This window comes from Nicotiana tomentosiformis, chromosome 6 (assembly GCF_000390325.3).
Source record: "Nicotiana tomentosiformis chromosome 6, ASM39032v3, whole genome shotgun sequence".
Lineage (NCBI taxonomy): Eukaryota > Viridiplantae > Streptophyta > Magnoliopsida > Solanales > Solanaceae > Nicotiana > Nicotiana tomentosiformis.
In genome coordinates, this window is record NC_090817.1 from 9,768,128 (window position 1) to 9,791,922 (window position 23,795).

Below are 23,795 nucleotides of genomic sequence, written 5' to 3' on the forward strand. Positions count from 1 at the left end.
AAGTAAAGAAAACATTAACAAATTTATATGCCTCACACGTAACACTCTGGACGAGAAAAGAAAGATGAGAAAATAAAAGCCATATTATGGTATGAAATAAGACTATAGATATTAGGACCATATAACAATACGCGGCTAATTAACAGTTCATGAAAGATAGGTGAATACTTCATATTTGTAAGCACAGAAATATTGATAATTTTATGAAAGTTATATATGAAGATATTAAAGACGCTACTTTGCATATTTACCTGACCTCAACGATGATTTTCTTCCTTTAACTTCAATATTGCACTTGATCGATATGTTTCATCCTCGTTTAATTTGGATATTATCATAGAGATACATCACTATGATGAGGTTTTTCTCTTCCTTTAACTTCAGTGAATCTTTTAGTACCAAACTACTCTAAGATATGCAGATTTGTTGTTGTTTACCATTACTGTCTCCAACAGAGTCTTTTAATTTATTTTTACTAAAAGTTGGATTGCATATGAATTTTTATTTCTAAAAATTTCTTTAAACGGACATAAGCGAACAAATCTGTATATGTTTTCAACTTAGTTTGCTAACCATGTGTCTTGTTTGTTTTTGACTTCATAAAAGGATTACCAATTTGCATGTATCCTCAATCCAATCGACATATCGTCGGTTGGGTCTAATATTCACTTGAGTAATTATATTCTCTCACAAAAATAAAATAAAAAATACAAGCTCGTCAAAAGTATTGGGATCAAATAGTCTTGTTGATATTTGGCTTAACGTATATATATATTTATATGTATATCGCCTCATATTTTACTCGTGTTTCGTGGATTTCGGATGTGAAATGTATTGATTTATGCTTATTTGTGGTGTTTTTATATGTAGGAATCATCCGGAGGCAATAGGGGGCGAAATGGCGAAATTAGAGCCAAAAATAAAAAAAAAATTGAAAATGGCGATTTCCAGGGTCACAAGTAGCGTGGAGCGCTACCTGTGGCCCAATTTCCAGAATGTTTATTTTTCCAGCGCCAGGGCTAGCGCCCCATGCTACCCTGGGCGCTGGTGGCGGAAAACATCTCCTACATCGCCCGGGACAAGATTATTTCGGCCCAAGACCTCCCCTCCTCCAATTCGTATAAAAGCAAGTCTAAACCTAATTTGGAGGAGAGCTAACATATTTTTGGGTGGAGAACACGCCACTTTGAAGAGAAGAACATAAACCACACTTGGAGGAGGCTTTCAACTAGTTTTTCTTCTCTTCTCTTCCTTTAATTTCATAGTTTATTAGTTCTAGAGTTTTGGGTGCTACATGAACGTTGTAGTTTGAAGCTTGAATTATTCTTATTATTTTATCATATTGGTTTATTCATTCAATCTTGCGCTTGATTATTTGATTGCTTGATCATCAGTTGGATACTATCTACGAATCTAGGATTGAACTCGGGAGAGGGAATTTTAGATTGCAAATAAGATTGAATAGAGCAAGATCTTGAACTCAAGCATCGGGAACGGATTTGCGGTTAGGATAGGGATATACCTAATCGCCTTGCTTGGTTATTATACATGAATTATTAATGCGTTCTTGTTAATCCTAATTCCATAGGAATATAGGCGTTAGGTTAGCTTGAATAGGCGAGTAGTACTTCGGGAGAAGGCTACGAGTAATATTAACCCTTTCAACCAATAAACCAGATAAATTAATTAGACAACTTAAGTAGAAAACTCAACGGGATTGTTAGCTAACCCATAGCTCTGGAATATTTTCTTCCATTGAATTCGTCTCTAATATTGCCGATTTATTTTCTTTAATCGCTTAGTTTACTACTCTAGATTTGTTTAGTTAAATTATCACACCTTAGGAATCGCTTGAATAGATTAATTGTCTTAGTTTAATTTAGTTGATAGTTAATCACAAGTCCCTGTGGGTACGATATTTGGACTTATAATCCTATATTACTTGTCGACCACGTATACTTGCGTGCGTGTTTGGGAGCAACAAGTTTTTGACGCCATTGCCGGGGGCTTAGAAATTAACTATTCTACTAGATTAGATTTTTACTTTTTGTCTATTCAAGTTTTTTTTTAATTTTAGCTTAGTTTAATATTTTATTATCGTTGTTGACATGGCATCTTGGAATGAAAATAGGTCGAATATTGGTCATACTTATTTTGGTGATCCTTGTCCATATTGTGGATGACCACACTTGTGGCAAAATTGTGAATCTCAATCTTATGAGTGAAATTTTTATAATGTGTGTGCTTGTCAAGGTGGCCATTAGGATAGTTATCCTAATTCTTTTTACCCTTCTCTGAGTCCTTATTATGATATTTCTAATAATATTTATGAGTTTGATAGGAGAAATGAAGTGAAGGATGTAGAGCGTGTTACCCGTATTATGGACATGATGAGGCAAGTAGCCGAGCAACAATATGAAACTCAAAAGGCTATACAAAGAGTTAGTGCATCAATCATGAGAATGAAGGCCAAGGCGGGCGAAGTGGCTAAAGAGAGAGAGTTCCCATCATGAGAATAATCCTTTAGTTCTGGTGGGGCCATACGGTATGGTGGAATAGAAATGGGCTGGGTGCCCGGAGCCAAATCAATATAGAAGTCAATATCTCTGTCGGGTGGCATCCCCGGCAAATCTGCAGGAAATACTTCTGGAAATTCACGAACAACTGGTACTGAGTCCATAGAAGTAATATTCGCATTAGGATCACGAATATAAGCCAAATAAGCTAGACATCCCATTCTCGACCATACGCCGAGCTTTCACGTAAGAGATAACCTTGCCGGTGGAATGGCCAGGAGTCCCTTTCCACTCTATTCGAGGTAACCCCGGCATGGCTAAGGTCATCGTTTGTGCGTGACAATCCAATATAGTATGATAAGGTAACAATCAATCCATACCCAAGATGATATCAAAATCTACCATATCAAGAAGTAGAAGATCCGTGCTAGCCTCAAGACTCCCAATAGTAACCACGCACAAACGATATACATGATCTACAGCGATAGAATCCCCCACCGGTGTGGACACACATACAGAAGCACTCAGAGAATCACGGGGCACACCAAAATGTGAAGCAAAGTAGGAGGACACATAGGAATAAGTAGATCCTGGATCAAATAAAACTGAAGCATCTCTATGACAAACTGGAACAATACCTGTGATCACGGCATCGGATGACTCGGCCTCAAACCTAGCTGAAAAAGTATAAAATCGGGGTTGGGCCCCACCACTCGGAGCTATTTCTCTGGGACGGCCCCTGACTGACTGGCCTCCACCTCTAGTTGTCTGACCCCTGCCCCTAGCTGGCCGGGCAGGCGGTGGAGCAACCGGTACCGGTATGATAGCACGAGAATCCTGCCGAGATCTGTTGCTCGACAACCTAGGGCAATACCTTTTGATGTGACCAATGTTCCCACACTCATAACACACATCCTGCTGTCGTGGTTGCTGAAGCTGAAGTTGATCCGAACGGGTCGAATAGCCGCCATAGTGACTCTGGAGTGGTGGTGCACTAATAGGAGCTGAATGTGCACTAAATGTTGGCTTCCCAGAGTAAGGCATAATAGGACCATGACTCCTTGAAGCACCGTGAGATTCCTGAAGTGTTGAATAAAATGGCCTAGGAAGATGACCCCTACCATAAGTACTCCTGCCTCCAGATGAGGCACCTCTGAAATTATCGGAATGACGGGGCCTCTTATCTGACACTGCCCTCTCTCATGTGAAAGAACCATCTCGATTCGCATGGCGACATTAGCAGCCGTCTGAAAAAAATCTCACTCCCGGTTTCCTTGGCCATATGTAGATTGATAGGTTGAACGAGTCCATCAATGAACCTCCTCACCCTCTCTCTCTCTCTCTCTCTCTCTCTCTCTCTCTCTGTAGGAAGCTGAAGAAAAGCATGACGGGCTAGATCCATAAAATGGGTCTCATGCTGAGTGACTGACATACTGCCCTGCTGGAGATGCTCAAACTGCTTGAGGTAATTCTCCCTTAGTGTGATAGGAAGGAACTTCTCCAGAAATAGCTGCGAGAACTGCTCCCAGGTAAGTGCAGGTGAACCAACTGGTCTAGTAAATACATAATCTTTCCACCACCTCTTGGTGGAACCAGTCATCTAAAACACAGCAAAATCAACCCCATTACTTTCGACTATCCCCATATTCTACAATACTTCATAGCAGCGGTCAAGAAAATTTTGTGGGTCCTCAGAAGGCGTACCACTGAAATGGATTGGAAATAGCCTGGTAAACTTGTCCAACCTCAACAAAGCCTCAGAAGACAAAGCATGCCTATCACCGGCCTGTGCTGCAATAACTGGTTGAACTACCCCAACTGGATGGGATACTAGAGTCTGATACTGGGGAGCTGTCTACCCCGGAGCGGGAGTAGTGGGAGTTTGTGCTCCTCCCCCAACCTATGAGACGGCTGGTGCCACTGGAAATGTACCATTTTGGGCCACACTCTCCATAAGACTCACCAAACGAACTAGAGCGTCCCGAAGTACTGGAGTAGCTATGAATCCTTCCTGAACCTGAGCTGGTCCAATAGGTACCGTCTGAGCTGGAACCTCTGCTTCTAAATCCACTTGAGGTTCTACAACAAGTGTTGTTGCTCGAGCTCTAGATTGAGCTCTGCCTCTACCTCGGCCTCTGACCCTAGTCGTAGTTGTCACTGGGGCTCTGGCTCCTGTCCGGCTGTAGATGCAGTGCGTGTTCTCGCCATATACGAGAGGGCAAGAATAGAAGAGTTCAATCGTCAATGATAGAATAAAATCGCACGACAGAGTAGAATAGAAGTGAAATTGTTTCTAAACTTCATAACCTCTGAAAGATAAGTACAGACGTCTCCGTACCGATCCTTCAGACTCTACTAAGCTTGCTCGTAACTCGTGAGACCTATGTAACCCAGTGCTTTGATACTAACTTGTCACGACCCGAAATTTCCACCTTCGGGACCGTGATGGCGCCTAGCATTTCACTTGCTAGGCAAACCAACGTTAGAATAATATTAGCCATTTTTAAATAATTTTAAATCAATTAATAACAAAGAAACAAATGCGAAAATAAAGTCTGAAATAAAGTGAATAATCCATAACAATAGCGATGTCTAAAATACCATCCCAGAACTGGTGTCACAAGTGCACGAGCTTCTAGAATAATACAAACAAGGGTCTGAATAAAAAAATAAATCTGTTTGAAAGAAAGCACACAACTAAAATAAGGTAGAAGGGGACTTCATAACTGTGAACGCCATGCAGTTATACCTCAAGTCTCCTGCAAATAGTTGAATCCGAGCAAATCTACTATACGTCGCGAGGACCAACTTCGGTATCTGCACAAGTGCAGACACTATACCTCAAGTCTCCTGTGAATAGCTGAATCCGAGCAAATCTACTATACGTCGCTGAGACCAACTTCGGTATCTGCACAAAAAGTGCAGAGTGTAGTATGAGTACAATCGAACCCATGTACCCAGTAAGTGTCGAGCCTAACCTCGACGAAGTAGTGACAAGGCTAAGGCATGTCACTTACATTAACCTGTACGCAATAATAATAATAATAATAATAATAATAATAATAATAATAATAATAATAATAATAATAGAAATTAAACAGGTAACTCATTTCAACAGTTGAAGCCAACTCGACAGTCATAACCAATTATTATTTCAATCAGTTTTTGTTGCGGCGTGCAACTCGATCCCACAATATATTCATATTCAATTCTGTTGCGGCGTGCAACCCGATCACATAATATATTCATTTTTATTTAATTATGTTACGGCGTGCAACCCGATCCTCAATATATCTTTTCAATCAATTCTATTGCGACGTGCAACGCGCTCCTCCAATATATTCATTTCAATCAAGTCTGTTGAGGCGTGCAACCCGCTCCTCCAATATATTCACTCTCATTTATGTTGCGGCATGCAACCCGCTCTTAAAATAATATAATTAACCAATTCTTATAAAGAAATTACTCAAATAAATGCATCAATTAATATGGAATTATAAGACAACAAGCATACAATAATTATGATTTATTTAGAAGTAAGTGATGGTAAGTAGCAATTAATTATGGAAATTAAGGAGAAAATAGGCAATTCAATAATTAGTATGCTAAATGTCAAGTAGAAATTAAGTCACATAAATCAAATAAGCATGTAGCAATTATAGCATGGATTCAAGGCATAATATTGAGTAAGGAATATGAGAGAAATAATTAATTCATGATTTAAAATAATTTATGATTCCAAATAATTACGCAAACAATTAATTTGACGACGTATAGACACTCGTCACCTCGACTATACGTTGTTCACATAAATTTCACATAACAAATAATTCAAGGGTTATATTCCCTCAAGTCAAGGTTAACCACGACACTTACCTCGCTTCGCAACCAATTTCAAGATTCCAATAAACCTTTGCCTCGCGAATTCGTGTCTGAAAGCTTTAATCTAGTCACAAACAATTCAATATACTCAACACGAATCGTAGAAATTAATTCCGTATGAATTTACTAATTTTTCGGATTAAAATCCAAAATTTATTTTTAAAATCGATAGTGGGACCCACGTCTTGAATTCCTAAAAACTCACAAAATCCGAACACCCGTTCCGATACGAGTTCAACCATATAAAAATTATCGAATTCCGACATCGGATTGACTTTCAAATCTTCATTTTATATTTTTGGAAGATTTTATAAAAACTTATTTTTTCTTCCAAAAATTCACGGATTCATGATGTAAATAAGTATGGAATCATGAAATATAATCAATATAGGATAAGAAATACTTACCCCACTATTTTCCCGTGAAAATTGCCCAAAATTCGCCTAAATCCGAGACTCAAAATTCAAAAATGAGTAAAAATGGCAAAACTCCCCGTTTTGTGGGGTTTTTATGTCCATGGTGCCACAGGTGGCGTGGGGCGCTGCCTGTGGCGCCGTTTCCAGAACTTCAGAAGTCCCAGCGCCAGGGATAGCGCCCCACGCTACCCTGAACGCTGACGACAACAGGAAATATTTTTGGACACAAAAATGTGCATAACTCTCTCATATGATGTCCGAATTCAACGATTCTTTTTGCTATGGGTCCAAAATTTCAATACGGATCCAATGCTTCAATCAAAACTAAATTTGGAGCTCATTAGCTTAATTTTATACCACTTATTCTTGAAAAAACAACGTCAAAACATTCTAGAATATCCAAATTAAACTCCGTTAACCATCTGAAATCCACTCGAGGCCCTCGGGACCTCAACTAAATATTTCAACAAGTCTCGTAACATAATACGGACTTACTCGGGGTCTCAAATCACGTAAAATAACGTCAAAATTATAATTCACTCCTCGATTCGGACTTATGAGTTTTAAACTTTTCACATTACAAAACTCGTGCCGAAACGTATTAAATGAATCCGGAATGATTTTAAATTTGACGCACAACTCATAAATGACATAACGGAGGTATTCCAACTCTCGGAATCTCAATTTGAGTCAGAAATCGATAAAGTCAAATCCGCGGTCAAACTGTGAAAATCTTTAGCCTTTAGATTTCTACTTTCCGTTAAATGGCGATAATTTGAGATAGGGACTTTCGAATCCAATTCCGGGCATACACCCAAGTAGGTATAACCTGAGTAATTGACTGTTACTTAACAAAGATATTGAAACTTTTTTACTTATATTTTGAATCATTTGATTAAATAATATGGACTATGTAAAATTAAGAGTGATGTATTTCTTACATTATTTCTTACATTGATGTATTTCCAAGGAATATAAATTTGAAGACATGTTAGAGGAGGTCTAGAAAATTGAGCAAGTTGAATAAGATAATAATTTATATTCAATTGTTAATGAGTATAGTTATTTTTTTATATTATTTAATAGTAAATATGCTAATTGTTTCTTTTCTTTCAGAATATGCAGACTCGCCTTTGAGGATTGATTAGAGGGATAGTTAACTACAATTTGCTTCATGACTATTTTTAAAATCTTTACTACTTCAAGGTAATCAATTAAAAGAAAGTCGGTGTATGATTTTTAATCGATTAAGAAGGTTGTGTATTACATTGTTTCTCTAAGGTTTAGTTGATTTGACAATCGAAGAAATTAGACTTTTTACAATACTTAAATTAATTGATTTGTCCATGATACTCCAACCTACTCTTTCTAATTGTTTATCTAAGGTTCAATTGAAGTTGGACAGGTCAATTGCTTTAAACTTTTGTTAGCATTTTGTTGTAAAGTGAAAAATAATTTATAAAGTAGAAACTTTTATAAAGTGGAACCATACAACCTATTGACTAGCATAGTTGAGGTCAATGCTAAAAAATAAAAATATGATTGTTATTGGTAAAATTGTATTTAGGACTATAGAAATATTTGGAGCACAAGTTTATCGGAAAAAAAACTCGAAAAACCCGAGAAACCCCGATATTAAAAAACCCGACTTTTGTTGGTTTGGTTTGGTCTATAGATTTAAAAACCCGATACAATTGATTTGGTTTGGTAATTGTAAAATCTGAACCAACCCGACCTATATACACCCCTACGCCCAAGTCTCAAATCACTATACGGACCTACCAGAACTGTCAAAACACTTATCCGAGTCCGTTTGCTCAAAATGTTGACCTAAGTCAACTCAGTTGACTTTTAAAGCTTTATTTCATATTTTAATCTATTTTTCACATAAAAACTTTCTGAAAAATTATACAGACTGTGCACGCAAGTCGAGGATTGATAAATAGTGCTTTTCGAGGTCTTAGAACACATAAATGAATGTTTAAATTTAAAGATGACCTTTCAGGTCATCACATTTAATAAGAATTTAATAGATAAAAATTTATTAATTTTAAAATCTTATATATTAAAAAAACTAACATAGAAGGTATTGTAGTCCAAAAATAAGTTATTACAGTTATGTCCTTTCCCTATGAGTTCTTTTGTTTAATATTTTAGGGCTATTTTGGTCTATCAATATTGTATTCGTGCTATAATATATAGGCTCTCCTTTTCTAAAAATTAGTAATCGAATTTTTTAAGAAGTATATCCTAAAAGTAATAGGATTACATGACTAAAAATATGTGTCTATCCCGAAAGTAATTATACTAAAAGAAAACCTAACGTGTTCCTAAAGATATTAGGTTTACATGATAACATATAGTATTATATGTCTATATCTGAAATTAATTATACTAATAGTATTCCTAAATGTAATTATGTAGGATTTCTAACATGTAGTATTATATCCTAAAACTAATAGGATTACAAGACTAATATCTAGAATTTCAGTTATGTCCTTTTATTGTGAGTTATTATGCTTAATATTATAAAGTTATTTTTGTAAAACGACATTGTATTCATACTTTTATAATAATATAGATAGACAGACAGATAGATAAATTGTGTAACTATAACTAGAGCCGTTAAAATGGGCTTGGCCCGTGAGGCCAGCCCAACCCAGCCTGCTACTTGGGTTGGGTTGGCTAAAAAATTTTGAGTCAATTTAAAACGGAGGCTTATAAGCTCGGCCCAAGATAGCCCTCTGGCTCTTAAGGCTTGACCGAGGTAGGGTATGGACCGGCCCGTGGGCCAAAAAATAATTAAATTCAAATTAATTAACTATTAAATATTTAATATTTAAAAAAACTAAAAACTAAAAACATTATTAACAATAATCCCCATTCCCCAACCCTACATTGCACCCCGCACATTGGCGTGGCCACGGAGCGACTCCATGCCCTTCCTGAGCGCCAACGCTCTTGGATCGCTGATTGAATCAGCCGTATCAACTCAATCCCTTCTTCTTGGGCGAGCAGTTCATGCCCATATAACCAGAACTCTTGAACCCCCTTTTCCACCTTTCCTCTCCAACCATCTCATCAACCTCTACTCCAAACTCGACGCACCCGACTCAGCTCAACTCCTCCTTTCACTCACCCCGACTCGTTACCGTTCTGTTGTCACCTGGACCGCTCTCATTGCCGGCTCCGTCCAAAGTGGTCATTTCACCTCCGCGCTGTTACATTTCTCTAACATGCGCCGTGAGTGTGTTCAACCCAATGACTTCACTTTCCCTTGCCTTTTTAAAGCTTCTGCGTTTTTGCATTCCCCCGTTACTGGTCAACAGCTTCATGCGCTGGCACTGAAAACTAGCTTGATTGAGGATGTTTTTGTTGGGTGTAGCGCATTTGACATGTACTATAAAACGGGTCTACGAGAATATGCGCGGAAGATGTTTGATGAAATGCCGCAGAGGAACATCGCCACGTGGAATGCATGTATTTCTAATTCCGTGCTTGACGGGAGGTCTTACGATGCTGCTTTAAAATTTGTTGAGCTCTTGCGAGTGGGCGAAGAGCCACCAAACTCGATTACTTTTTGTGTGTTTTTGAATGCTTGCTCGGATGGTTTGTATTTGAAGCTTGGGCGGCAGTTGCATGGTTATGTGATTCGACTTGGGTTTCGATCGGATGTCTCTGTTCTGAATGGATTGATTGATTTTTATGGCAAATGTCACGAGGTGAAGTATTCGGAGCTGGTTTTCCATGAGATAAATGAGCGAAATGGTGTATCATGGTGCACCATGTTGGCGGCGTATGAACAGAACGATATATGGGAGAAGGCTTTTATGGTGTTCCTTAAGGCAAGGAAGGAAGATATTAAGCCAACTGAATTTATGATTTCAAGTGCGCTTAGTGCTTGTGCAGGAATGGCAGTGCTTGAGCTGGGGAGGTCTATTCATGGTCTTGCAGTAAAGTCTTGTAAGAGTAACATATTTGTTGGCAGTGCACTTGTTGACATGTATGGGAAATGTGGTAACATAGAAGATTGTGAGAGCGCGTTTTATGAAATGCCTGAAAGGAATTTGATAACTTGGAATGCAGTAATGGGTGGTTATGCTCATCAAGGGTACGCGGACATGGCATTGAATTTGTTTGAGGAGATGACAAGTGAAAGCCATGACGCGGTGCCTAATTATGTGACATTAGTTTGTGTATTGACAGCTTGTAGTAGGGCTGGAACTGTTAAAATAGGCATGGATATCTTTGAATCTATGAGGAAAGAGTATGGGATTCAACCAGGGCCAGAGCATTATGCATGTGTAGTGGATATGCTTGCAAGGGCTGGTTTCTTGGAGCGTGCATACGAGTTTATCAAGAAAATGCCTGTTCCACCAACAGTTTCAGTCTGGGGGGCTCTTTTAGGGGCTTGTAGAGTTTATGGAAAACCTGAACTAGGGAAGGTTGCAGCTGACAATTTGTTTCAACTTGATCCAAAGGACTCTGGAAATCATGTTATTCTTTCAAATATGTTTGCAGCTGCTGGAAGGTGGGAGGAGGCTAATCTCGTCAGGAAGGAGATGAAGGATGTGGGCATCAAGAAAGGGGCCGGATTCAGTTGGATATCTGTAAAGAATTGTGTCCATATTTTCCAAGCAAAGGATACAATTCACGAGAGATACCCAGAGATTCAAGCAATGCTGGCCAAGTTAAAGAGAGATATGAAAGCAGCAGGTTATACTGCTGACACGAATTTTGCTCTGTATGACTTAGAGGAAGAAGAAAAGGAATCAGAAGTTTGGTACCATAGTGAGAAGATTGCACTTGCATTTGGTCTCATTGCTATCCCTCGTGGAGTCCCTATAAGGATAACAAAAAACCTGAGGGTTTGTGTGGATTGCCATAGTGCAATAAAGTTCATATCGGGCATTACTGGTAGAGAAATTATAGTAAGAGATAACAACCGCTTTCATTGTTTCAAGGACTACCAGTGCTCGTGCAGAGATTATTGGTGAGTCTAGTTTAGGTATTCCAGAGAATTCTGGTGACTTCCTTGCCATTCTGCCATTGATCCAGGCACTAATTTACACTCATGATGTTGAGGGTCTGAACTAGAAGATATCACCTCCATAAGTTTTCTTCACTTCCAAGGCGAAGCTGGAATTGCATACAAGGTCCACCATCCCCTGCTAGAGGCACGTTAAGAGCTTCACAAATCTGAAACTCAAAACTACGTATAAACTGGCATTGCAGCAAAAAGCAGCTATGCTAACAGTTTTTTTAGCGCTGATGACAACAATTGAATGCATGAAGAAGTTCCTGATGCTGCCAGAGTACTTTATGCAATAAGTTCTTCATCTTCCGATGCAATTGAACTGGACATGGCTATGGTGTTTGTCTACTTGCAGGTCATCCATCGATCACCCTCCAATTCAAACATTGGGACTGAAGTCTATTGTAAGTTGAGTAATTTATATTCTGCAAAATATTAGTGTCAAATTGCTTCTTTCCATCCAAATTGCCTCAAATGACCTCTTAGAGATCGAAACGATTTGCAGATCTAAGAGGACTTCAGTGAGCACAATTCATGAGCTATAATCTTTTTTTTATCTATATAATTGTGTCTCATTTGCTAAATTTTCATGAATTTCCGACACAATCACTAGGGGAAGCAGCGTCTAATGTTTGTTGTTTATAGATAACACATGATGTCTCTGAAGCTAAGAATCTCATTAGTCAGGTAAGCTTATTAGAGGTGAAAAAAAGAAAGTAAGTTTATTAGAAGATATGTATGCGTCAATTTGGTGAAGAAGAATGCATAACGATATTACATTTGCTTGTCCAGTTCTTGCGGACAACTTCTCAAAGAGACTTTCCCTTCAGAAGATCTTGAAGCACCTGTGGATAGTCAAGAATGCTGATTCGAATGTAGACCTCTGAAAGTGACATTTCTGGCTGCTCTCTCCTTGTGTCTTTTGACCAGTTTGCACCAGTTGATTTTCAATATAACACAAAATTTGACAGGAGATCCATGGTAAAAATGAAATTATCGAAGTTGCAGGAAATGAAGTCAACAAAATTAAAGCTTCTTTGTGAAAGAAGCTGGATTTGGTGAATCTGCAGAAAGGCACATTTAGTTACTGAAACACAAGATGCAGTGGATTTTCCTGTTGAATCTATAGTCTGGGTAAGTGCTTTCCATCGTAAATGAGACACTTAGCTACTTTTCTTTTTCAACCAAATGAATTTCTTGTTAAATCATATTTTACACTTTAAATTATAATTATAATCTAATTGAGCTACCTGTGTGTATTTTTTAAAAAGGTATTGAAACATGTCTTACTCTTTCAATCTTTTTAAAAAAAAAATACTTCCTTAAAAAGAATAATTTTCTCAGCCTACATATATGATGCATCATAATAAATGTAATAGTCAGGCTATTATAAATTGCTTGGGTTTTCCTATATATCCTTCATGTGCCATGCTTTCTTTGACTAGGAGGACAGAGAAGTTTCAACAAACATCATGATACAATAATTGACATTATATCTAGAAGATTTAAGCTATTTTTAACAAAAGTGTGGTAGTTAAAAGCACCTCTATGTATCATGTTTACACTCTCAGAAGCAAAGCTTTGACATTTTCATTAGTAGGCAAGTATTTACTGTTATTCTTTTAGTGCTAGGTTAACAATAGTAAATGACGGCCATTTTGAGAATCTTACCTTATATGAAACTATTTTTAAAGCAGACATGTCATATCAGAAGCACATGAGAGATCAAAGTATTATGAACTTTTTTCGTCACATGATTGAGTTTCTTGATTGGAAAATGTATTTTTAAAGGAATGAATACATATCAGTTTGTGCTAAATCTGAACCTCTAGCTTGTAGATAAAGCATTAATTGTCAATTGTGATATATGTGAAATGATTTATACAGTACTTGTATTTATACTCGAAGATTTTTTGGAAGCAAAATTCTGGTCTTTGTTGTTCTTCACTGTTCGCCCATCAGTTTGGCAGATGTCTATTGTTTTTTTTTTCTCTTCTTTGTTTGTGATATGAGCACTGACAATTGATCGTTACTTCATAACCGTGTACAGGTATTTCTTGTAAAAACTGCTAACAAAAAGGCTAAGAAGAAGATTAAACACAGCAAGAGAAACGCATCACCGTTTGTCAGAATGTGACACTTCAGCATGTGATAGTATGGTGCCGCCATAAATGTAATGAGTATTAATTCTCAATTCTTACAATATCCATGAGTGAATATTTTGTTCCAATTTACATGAAAATAGTATCTAGCAATTAGCATGTGATGTTATCTCTCTGATTTGATACTAGCTTACGTGCATCAATTCTTACTACCTATTATTTTATATCAGAACAAATAACAAAGTGAAAAAAAATAATAGTTACAATTTTTACCATATTGGGCCCGTGCCGACACGTGCTATCTCTGCCTAGTATTATTAATATAATTTAAACTGCTCAAAAAAAAAAAATTGACCACTAGCAAATTTCAGGAATTTTAAAAAATTTATGAACTATAATGATGAAATTAGAAAATGATGTTAATCCTTAATTAAAAAATTTCAACATATAAACTTATTGAAACAATCCCTAAATCTAAGGAAAATAGAAGAAAAGTATTAAGAATATATTCATGTAATTTTAAAATAGAAGAGTTAGAGATATAGAGAATTTGCATTTCAATTACTAGATTCCTAGTCAAATATCAACCTTTTTGTATGCTCTAAGCAAACATAAGTTGTTTACATGATTAATCGATTGTGTCACGAAAAAATATTTAAGGATTTAAAGAAATTCTTTTTTCTAAAAATAATTGAAGGGTCGACCCGCCCTAGCCTGCGGCCCTCTTAGGGCTGGGTTGGGTCGGCCATTTTAAGGCACATTCATATGACGGGCCGGATCGTCCTAGCCCACCAAATTTAAAAGCCCACGAGGCTTGGCTGAGTTGGCCCATTTTGACCGCTCTAACTACTAGAAGTGGGCATCGGTCGGTTCGATTTGTGATTTTAATAACCAAAATCGAACCATAATAATTTCGATTCGGTTCGGTTTTTCGGTTTCAAGCCATGGCAAAAATAGCACAAAACAACAAAAAATATTACTTGTTGAGAAAAAAAGACAAAAGAAATAAGAAATCTCATCAAATACACTAAAAAGATAAGAATATTCATTCAAGAAAAATCATTCTACATTACAAAAGCTTAAAAGAAAATAGTATTAGCACTATCTTGCGTTAAGCTTGCATTGGTGCAAAATATTGAAGCTAATCTATAAAAAGTCAAAATCTACCTAGTTTAAATTTTTGTCTTAACAGAAATTAGTCTGGCATGCTCGAATTTTTAACTCATTTGAAAAGTAACAAGTTAATTTTTATTGGGAAATTTTCATGTTTACGTATGAATTCATAAAAAATTCCAGAATTTACAACAATTAAAATAATAACATATTCTACAACATAAACATAATAAATGTATAAAATATATACCCTAAAATACGGCAAAGTGCCTATAAAAAAAGAATCTAATTTTGAAACGTATCCATAATTAGTTCCTTAAAATTCTCTTTTTGTTAATTAAAGATTATTACTATAAATGCTTTAGGTTATCATGATAATATTATCTCATTACCAGGAGAGATCCTCCATAAAAATAGTTTGCATCCTCCATTAAACTAAGTTTACATTATGGGATTCTTTTGTTCTTTCAATTTTATTCCCCACTTTGATATACTTATCGTAGGAATATTTCCTACAATCAATTCATCACTACCAACATCATTTTAATTAGAGAAAATCATCTTCAAGAAACATGAGGAGTTATTAGGTTTAACAATTATACTTTATATACATGCATAATACACAATGTGTAATACATATATATATCATAGTAATTATACAATATACAAATATTATGTAATATGTAACGACCCCACTGGTCGTTTTGAGCTCCAGCGTGTTGTTCGGTGGTTTGAGACCTTGAGTACCTTCACTTCAGGTATTATGACTTGTGCGCGTGGTCGGAATTGAATTTCGGAAAGTTCGGAGTTGATTTGGAAAGAAAATTCTAATTTCGGAAGCTTTAAGTTGGAAGAATTGACTAAGGTTTGATTTTTGAGTAAACAACCTCAGAATCGGGATTGGAAGGTTCCAACAAGTTCGTATGACGATTTTGGACTTGGACGTATGTCCGGATCGGTTTTTGGATAACCCGGGAGCGTTTCGACGCCTATTGTGGAAGGTTGGTATTTTGGAAGAATTTCATAAATTTGGGTTGGAGTGTATTTCAATGCTATCGATGTCCGTTTGGGATTCTGAGTCTGAGAATAGCTTTGTATGATGATTCTGGTATTGGGAGCGCGTCCGAAAGTGGATTTGGAGGTCCGTAGTTCATTTCGGGGTCATTTGGCGAAAGTTAGAAATTTGAAGGTTTTTGGAGAGTTTGGTCGGGAGTGGACTTTTTGATATCAGGGTCGGATTCCGATTTCGGAAGTTGGAGTAGGTCCGTAATGTCAATTATGACTTATGTGCATAATTTGATGTCAATCGGACGTGATTTAATAGGTTTCGGCATCGTATGTAGAAGTTTGAAGCTTCAAAGTTCATTAGGTTTGAATTGGAAGATGATTCGTAGTTTCGATGTTGTTTGGCGTGATTTGAGGCCTCGACTAAGTTCGTAATGTATTTTGGGAGATGTTGGTATAATTGGTTAAGGTCCTCGGGGTCTCCGGTGGATTCCGGATGGTTAACGGATCGAATTTGGCCTTATGAAATGATGAAGTTGTTGTCACCTGGTGTACCATACCTGCGAGGTTTTGGCCGCAGGTGCGGGCCGCAGAAGCGGCCCAAGGATCGCAGAAGCGGAGCAAGTCAGCCAGGGGAAGGACCGCAAGTGCGGAATTTTGGCCGCATCTGCGCAAGCACAGAGGCGAAGAGTGGGGCGCAGAAGCGGAAGAAGGCACAGGAGCGGAAGGAAGCTCGCACCTGCGATGTCGCAGAAGCGGGGTTTTTTTTTTGCAGGTGTGAGGCCTTGTGTTTGGGGTGAGTTCCGCAGAAGCGACGCCGCATGTGCGAAAATATCGCTGGGCAGATTGATTTAAGAACGAGACTTGGTTCATTTTCCCCCATTTTTCACTTAGTTGGGGCGATTTTGGAGAGTTTCGAGGAGGGATTTTCATCATCTATGTCAAGGTAAGTGATTTTCGCATATTGTGAGTTAAATACAAGATTTATACATGGATTCAAGCATGAAAATTTGTAGAAATTTGGGATTTTGAAGAAAAACCTAGAAATGGGTATTTTTGGATTTTGACCACGAATTTGGGCATGGAATTGGAAATAAATTATACATTTGAGTTCGTGAGGTCATGGGTAATAGTTATCTTCGAAAATTTTCGGAATCCGGACACGTGGGTCCGAGGGTTGCTTTATCGATTTTTTGAGCGGAGTTGGAAATTGTTATAAATTGAATTATTATGAATATTAGAGTATATATTTATGGATTTGCACCTTTATTGACTAGTTTTGGATCGTTGAGCATTGGTTTGAGTTGTTGGAAAGGCTTGGGAGCCCGACTATGGAATTTCGGAGCGAGGTAAGTCTCCTTTCTAACATTGTAAGAGGGAATTAACCCAATAAGTGAAATAACTCAATATGTGCTTCTATTTGTGGGGGCTAAGTACGCACGAGGTGACGAGAGTCCGTGCATAGCTACTAATATTTTTATGTCCGGGTAGTCTAGGACCCGGATCATGTTATAATTGCGATGCTTGCATCCTACTTATTAATTTAAATTGCTTAAATCATATCGAAACTTGGTAAAAGAACTTTAAAAAGGTTATACTTCATTTACTTGAGCGTTAAATGAGAACTTGAAATTTAGGAATATTTGCCCCTTAATAAATCTTGAATTGGTTGTTTAATGTGTATTTTCTCTTTTGTGGAGCGGGCCAAACACCTCGGCATGTTAAATAGATGCATTTATGGTTCGCGTCGTTCGACTCTCGGTAGGGAACCGTTTAAATATTTATGTTGGAGCGGGTCGTACGACCTCAACATGATTTGTGCATGATATGTCTTTGGAATTGATGTCCAAAAATGTTAAATGACGAAAATAAATTTGGAAATTTCTTATGAACAAAAGAATTGTTTACTTATTTCATGATATTGAGCTTACAACCGTTCTACGTAATCCATGCTTAATTATATCATCGACGTTTTATTTATAGCCCATAGTAAGTGTCGATGTCGACCCCTCGTCACTACTTCTTCGAGGTTAGGCGAGATACTTACTGGGTACACGTTGATTTACGTATTCATACTACACTTACTGCATATTTTTTGTGCAGGTGCATATATGTCTAGAGGCCTTGTGGGCGCAGAGGCGCGATTATTGCAGAGACTTAGGTGAGCTGCATTCCACGTTATGAGTCCGCAGCCAGCAGAGTCTCCTTCAGAGTATTTATATTTTTCCTGTCCGAATTTGTATTCTGGATAGATGTTGTATTTTCTTTTACATTTCTAGTTGAGCCTCATGCACTTGTGACACCGGATTTTGGTGTGGTTATGGGTTGTCCTGTATTGAAAATTTTAAAAATATTATTATTTATTTTGTAAATTCCATCTTTTACTATTTAATTGAAGAAAATGTGATTTTCAAAAAAATATTAAAATGAGAACCAAGTTAAGTATTTATTTTTGGCTTGCCTCACAGCGGTGTCCGGCGCCATCACGACCTTTAATGGATTTTGGGTCGTGACAACATGGTATCAGAGCAATATGTTCACTTAGGTCTCACGAGTCATGAGCGAGTCTAGTAGAGTCTTGCGGATTAGTACAGAGACATCTGTCCTTTTCTTTGAGAGGCTACAGGACTGTTAGGAGCACTTCCTTTCTTGATTCCTCATCGTGCGATTTGATTCCTTTGAGGCTTATGCCTTCATTTCCTTCCTATTCAATCTTGTGCGACGTAAAACGCTTGTTATACATTGAAAATCGAGAAATTTTAATGGTACTATAGATGTGGTGCGGGGTGTTTCTCCCCGCGTATTTGATTGGGCTATTATCATCGCCTTGCGGAAGATCGTTATGTCGTTTCAGCTTGGTATCAGTATTACCTAAGGTTTTGAGGTTTGGCATTGATTGTTATGACGATTCGTGCATTGCTATCGCACCGTGTTTGTGTAATGGTAGGATGCTTGCCTATGCATCGAAGCAGTGAATGACTTGGAAGGAGGTTTACTTAGTGCATGATTCAGATATCCAAATATTTTATTTCAGGCGAAGGAAATGCAATCGGACTATGAATGTTTAGGTTTGGGTTGACGGAGTAACGAAACTTGGTATTTCGAGCATGGTGGGATTTTCATCTGTGATGTGGTGTTATCGCCTTGTATTGAATATGTTAAGTTCGCTGATGGTGTGTTCTTCATCAATTCTCCTTCGAGGCGAGGTATTATGAAATGGTGTCGGAGAAGCGGTTGTCAACAATAACGGAGTGTAGCGATTTCGGAATAGAATCGTGTTTTTAGTGTTGATGGCTTGAGAAAGAGGATCTTCGTAAAGGTTTAAAGTTGGTAGCGATCTATTGGTTCAAGTGATACAGAGATAGATTTTTATTTAAGGCAACAACTAGGCAGCGAAGGATGAGGAAGGACATGTGGGAGGAGTCTTGCGGTGGTTAAACTTCTAGAAGGCCAAGTATAAGGAAACAGAAGTCGAGTAGTTGCTTAAAGGAGAGGGTTTGACCAAAGTGGGAGAATGGTAGAGTATCATATGGGTTCTGTGATAGGATAGCCACACGCCTTGGGGGAAGTTAGAGTGATTTGGGATTCATAGTGGATAGTGACCAGGTCTACATACTTAATTTGGAATATTGGCTACTATACGGAGAAGGGTTGGATACGACAGAAATGAGTTGCATGGTATGAAGAAGGATACAACATGACTTTGGATTGGAATGTATTGTCACACCTTTAGTTGATGTCCATGAGGAGTGAACGGACTTGTACAGCCGGTGAACGAGCATGGGCTTAGGATGGTTTATTGGTTTCGTGGTAATTGTACTCGGTGCAGCATTGTTGGAAGATGACAGCCTGGAATTTCCACATGTGGGTTATTTTCGGCGAGCAGGTTAACTGTTGCGTGGTGTTGATGAAGCTTCTACGAAGAATTTTACTGGCTATCTAGTAAGAGGTCGAATATGTAAATGTGGATAATAATTCAGAGTGTTCATGAAATGGTTAACATAAGGATTTCGAGGAATTTGGCGAGTCGATTGCGCGAGGTCATATCAGTAAGGGAGAAGGAATCGTGGTAGGTTCCAGGGTCATATAATGGTAGCTTCAAGATTAAGTGGGAGAGTCACACCGCCTACGATTGGATTGCATGGATGTCTACTTGTGAGGTTTCTGGTTATCAGTATATTTGTGGGTTGTTACAACTAAGGAAAGAGAACATCAGTGGTGATTTGAGCCAAGGATTTGAGGAATGTGTGCTACAATTGGCCTTATCGATTCATGTTCAGGCTTTGGAAAGACTCAGAGTTTATGCTTCGTGTAGATGTGATGTACAAGGAAAGGAATTCAGCCGATTGCTTCTTTGAGAGGGTGTTCATGTGCTAGCAGGGCCTTGGAGTTTAATCATAATTGGGAACAAGTCAGAGTGGGTGACTCTCAACAATGGATCTAGTGGGTTCAAAAATTCAAAGTGTGGTGCCTAAGGATTTCGAGCCAGTAGTATTGTTAAGTATTGAGCTTTTGCAGTGGATTATGATAAGTGGCTTGGAGTGTTCTGCGTTATCTTCGGTCTGCGGTGTGGCATTGAAGGAATGGGAGAAAATAACTTCGTATTCATAGAGGGATTTTCAGGATGGGTATACCAGTTGAAGATGCGAATATGCGCATAAGGAGGTTATGATATGGTTCGTGTGTTTTGGAGACAACGTGGTCTCGTAAAATAAGGTCACTCATAATGAGTACGGATTTGGGTTCATGATGTTTTGAATGGAGCTAATATTATTTCTAGGGCAAGTCCCGAGTAAATTAGAAGAAGTAGCTCGGTTGGTTATAGTTGAATTAGCACGATTATGGTAGTGACCAGTTTCTCCAGCGTGAAGTTATACATATGGTTTGTGGTTGTACTCTTGGGCTTGAGCGCCACCACAACTTGGTTGATTTGGGAGGTATTCGATTCGTATAGCTTTGTGGTGTAAAGGGATTTTCAAAAGAGTTATGGCAGTTTAGATTACGACATGAGGGTATGTTTTCTGCGGTTTGGGAATTTAGTTGCATGTTGCATTGGTTCTTCTGAAATGAGCTAAGTAAAAGGTTTCTATATGATGAAGTGTTTATCCTATTAGTGGATCAAGGTTTATTATGGAATTCTGGTACTCTCACGTATTGGCATGTTAGGTACAGTGAACGACATGGGAAAATTGGAAGGTGAGGATCAATATTGCGGTTCGGTGTTGACAAGAATGTCACGAGCTCGGATGACCAGGGAAGAATTCATATGTTTAGAGTAAGTTGGTATTGTCTTTAGCGTCATCTGAGATCGGTGCCTAGTGTAAGAGGTTTTGTGTACTGATTTGCGGCTTCTTGATTTGCTATACAACATTGGTGTGGCTGATGGTATGGATGTGCAGACTTCCTACCTGGTGCGGAAGGTCGTGGGAGCGTATCCCACGGGAAGATTGTATAAGTGTGACATGTAGTCACTTGATTGATTAAATATTTGAAACCAAGTATGGGGATTTGGTACTATCGCTAATGTGAGAGTTTAGGCCTGAAATGCGCTCTATTCAGTTGGTTGTGAATTATGAAAGTTTGTTTCGGATTTGACGGTTGTTATTGTGTGTCATGGGAAAATGGGTGTTGTAGATCCTTGAAAGGTTATTAGCCTAGTGTGGTATGATCAAAATCGACTTGAGGTCTGTGGATCGATCTAAATGTGAATGTGGGCTCTATATCAGGTCAGATGTGTTCATTTCAGCATAACACTATTTTCGGAGGGGTCTTCAGGCCTTGGAGGTTATTTCTATTGTTGGCCCTTCCGCGTAGTCTCTATTATGTCATGTGGGTTGTGAGGCGGTTTGATTATTCGCACTCGTATTGAGATCCCATAAAGATTGTGGTGTTATATGAGCAGGATGGCTCTCGATATGCATGTCATTTGTTTCACCTTAGTTGTGCTTGAGTTTTATAGCATATGACGCTACCCGTCTCCCCAGGATTTGTATTATGCACTTGGCGTGCTTATGGTTGATATTCGGGCATTTCATGAGTATGAGCGTTACGGCTTGAGGTGTATTTTCTATATATTATTATATGGGGATTGGGTGTCATGCCGCCACGGGTACGTTGTTTGGATCTGGTGGCACGCCGCCACGGGTATCATGGGTAGATCGGGTTGCACGCCGCAACAGTGTGATGTTGAGTACAGTTCCTTGTACCTATTTTTGTGTGTTTTGCTTCTCATTTTCTGAGGAAGGTTCATAACATCTTTTCGGTTGTTTAATTAGTCATATAGGTTGTGCAGTTCTTTTCGGAGTTCATTTTTCCTTATGTATCATATGCGAGTTTGTGGATTGTTGGCACATGATGGCATCATATGAGACCTTTGGCAGTGTTTGTGGTGGCTTATTTCCGGAACAACTTATACTGGGTGAGACGAGATTATTGGACCTTGAATCAGTGTGATCGGATTATATGAGGCATGTTAAAAATCAAATATCGTTATTTGGTTCATAATGGGGTAATGGTTATTGTCAGGAGGAGGGACTCAATGATTTATCGACTCGGAAGTTAGTTATGAATTTCTACACATCCTTTCTGTTGTGGCAGTATTTCAAGAGTTGAAACGGGACCTATATGCTTCGTGAGGTGCGTGTGGGCATCAGATTCATGAGATTTCGACTATCGTTGTCAGATGATGTTATTATGGTCATGTGAGTTACACGGTGCATGGTATGAATTCGGTAAAGGTATGCAATCATGTATTGGTGCATCGTGTAGTGATCGATACGGTGTTCGTATGTTGGAAACAGAACTGGTAGAGGATTTCAGATGTTGGAATTTGGCTCTAAGGTTTATTTGACTAGATAAAAGGGAGGATTTTTGGGTTTGCTCGAGCTAATGTGCTCAACTGGGTTGTGGTAGAACGGGTAGGTGCACATGGTATTAAACAATGATTTCGGACAACTCCAGAGCAGTTCTTAGCACGTTCGAGGACGAACGTATGTTTAAGTGGGAGAGAATGTAACGTGGTCGTTTTTAGCTCCAGCGTGTCGTTCGGTGGTTTGAGCCCTTAAGTAGCTTCACTTCAGGTATTATGACTTGTGCGCGTAGTCAGAATTAAATTTCTAGAAGTTCGGAGTTGATTTGGAAAGAAAACTCTAATTTCGGAAGCTTTAAGTTGGGAGAATTGACTAAGGTTTAATTTTTGAGTAAACGATCTCGGAATCGAGATTGGAAGGTTCCAACAGTTTCATATGTTGATTTTGGACTTGGGCGTATGTCCAGATCGTGTTTTGGATGACACGGCAACGTTTCAGCGCCTATTGTGGAAGGTTGGCGTTTTGGAAGAATTTCATAAATTTGAATTGGAGTGCATTTCAATGCTATCGATGTCCGTTTGGAATTCTGAGTCCGGAAATAGCTCTGTATGGAGATTCTGGTATTGGGAGCACGCCCGAAAGTGGATCTAGAGGTTTGTAGGTCATTTCGGGGTCATTTGGCGAAAGTAAGAAATTTGAAGGGATTTGGAGAGTTTGACCGGAAGTGGACTTTTTGATATCGGTGTCAAATTCCGATTCCGGAAGTTGGAGTAGGTCTGTAATATCATTTATGACTTATGTGCAAAATTTGAGGTCAATGGGACATGATTTGATAGGTTTCGGCATCAAAGGTAGAAGTTTGAAGCTTCAAAGTTCATTAGGTTTGAATTGGAGGATGATTTGTAGTTTCGATATTG

At 38.4% G+C, this 23,795-nt stretch overlaps 2 protein-coding genes across 8 annotated transcripts; one reads left to right on the forward strand and one right to left on the reverse strand.

Annotated features, from left to right (window-relative positions):
• Positions 1–2,885: 2,885 nt before the first annotated feature.
• On the reverse strand, positions 2,886–3,560 carry LOC138893551 (uncharacterized). Its single transcript, XM_070178175.1, has one exon. The coding sequence runs from the start codon at positions 3,558–3,560 to the stop codon at positions 2,886–2,888; it is 675 nt and encodes a 224-aa protein (XP_070034276.1).
• A 6,152-nt stretch (positions 3,561–9,712) lies between these two features.
• Positions 9,713–14,139, forward strand: LOC104092875 (pentatricopeptide repeat-containing protein At4g14850-like). 7 transcript variants are annotated; one of them, XM_018769695.2, is made up of 4 exons: positions 9,713–12,253; positions 12,463–12,536; positions 12,642–12,983; positions 13,900–14,139. In XM_018769695.2, exon 1 carries the CDS (start codon positions 9,751–9,753, stop codon positions 11,809–11,811), a length of 2,061 nt encoding a protein of 686 aa, XP_018625211.1. In that variant the 5' UTR covers positions 9,713–9,750; the 3' UTR covers positions 11,812–12,253; positions 12,463–12,536; positions 12,642–12,983; positions 13,900–14,139. The 7 variants fall into 7 exon arrangements, with proteins under 7 accessions (XP_018625211.1, XP_018625213.1, XP_018625209.1 ...); XM_018769697.2 differs by having other exon boundaries at positions 12,495–12,536; XM_018769693.2 differs by having other exon boundaries at positions 9,713–12,536.
• The last annotated feature ends 9,656 nt before the right edge of the window (positions 14,140–23,795 follow it).

What these genes read in the sequence shown, in the direction of transcription:
- LOC138893551 (XM_070178175.1), bottom strand. Translation starts at nt 3,560, where the DNA reads ATGCCTTACTCTGGGAAGCCAACATTTAGTGCACATTCAGCTCCTATT.
- LOC104092875 (XM_018769692.2), top strand. Translation starts at nt 9,751, where the DNA reads ATGCCCTTCCTGAGCGCCAACGCTCTTGGATCGCTGATTGAATCAGCC.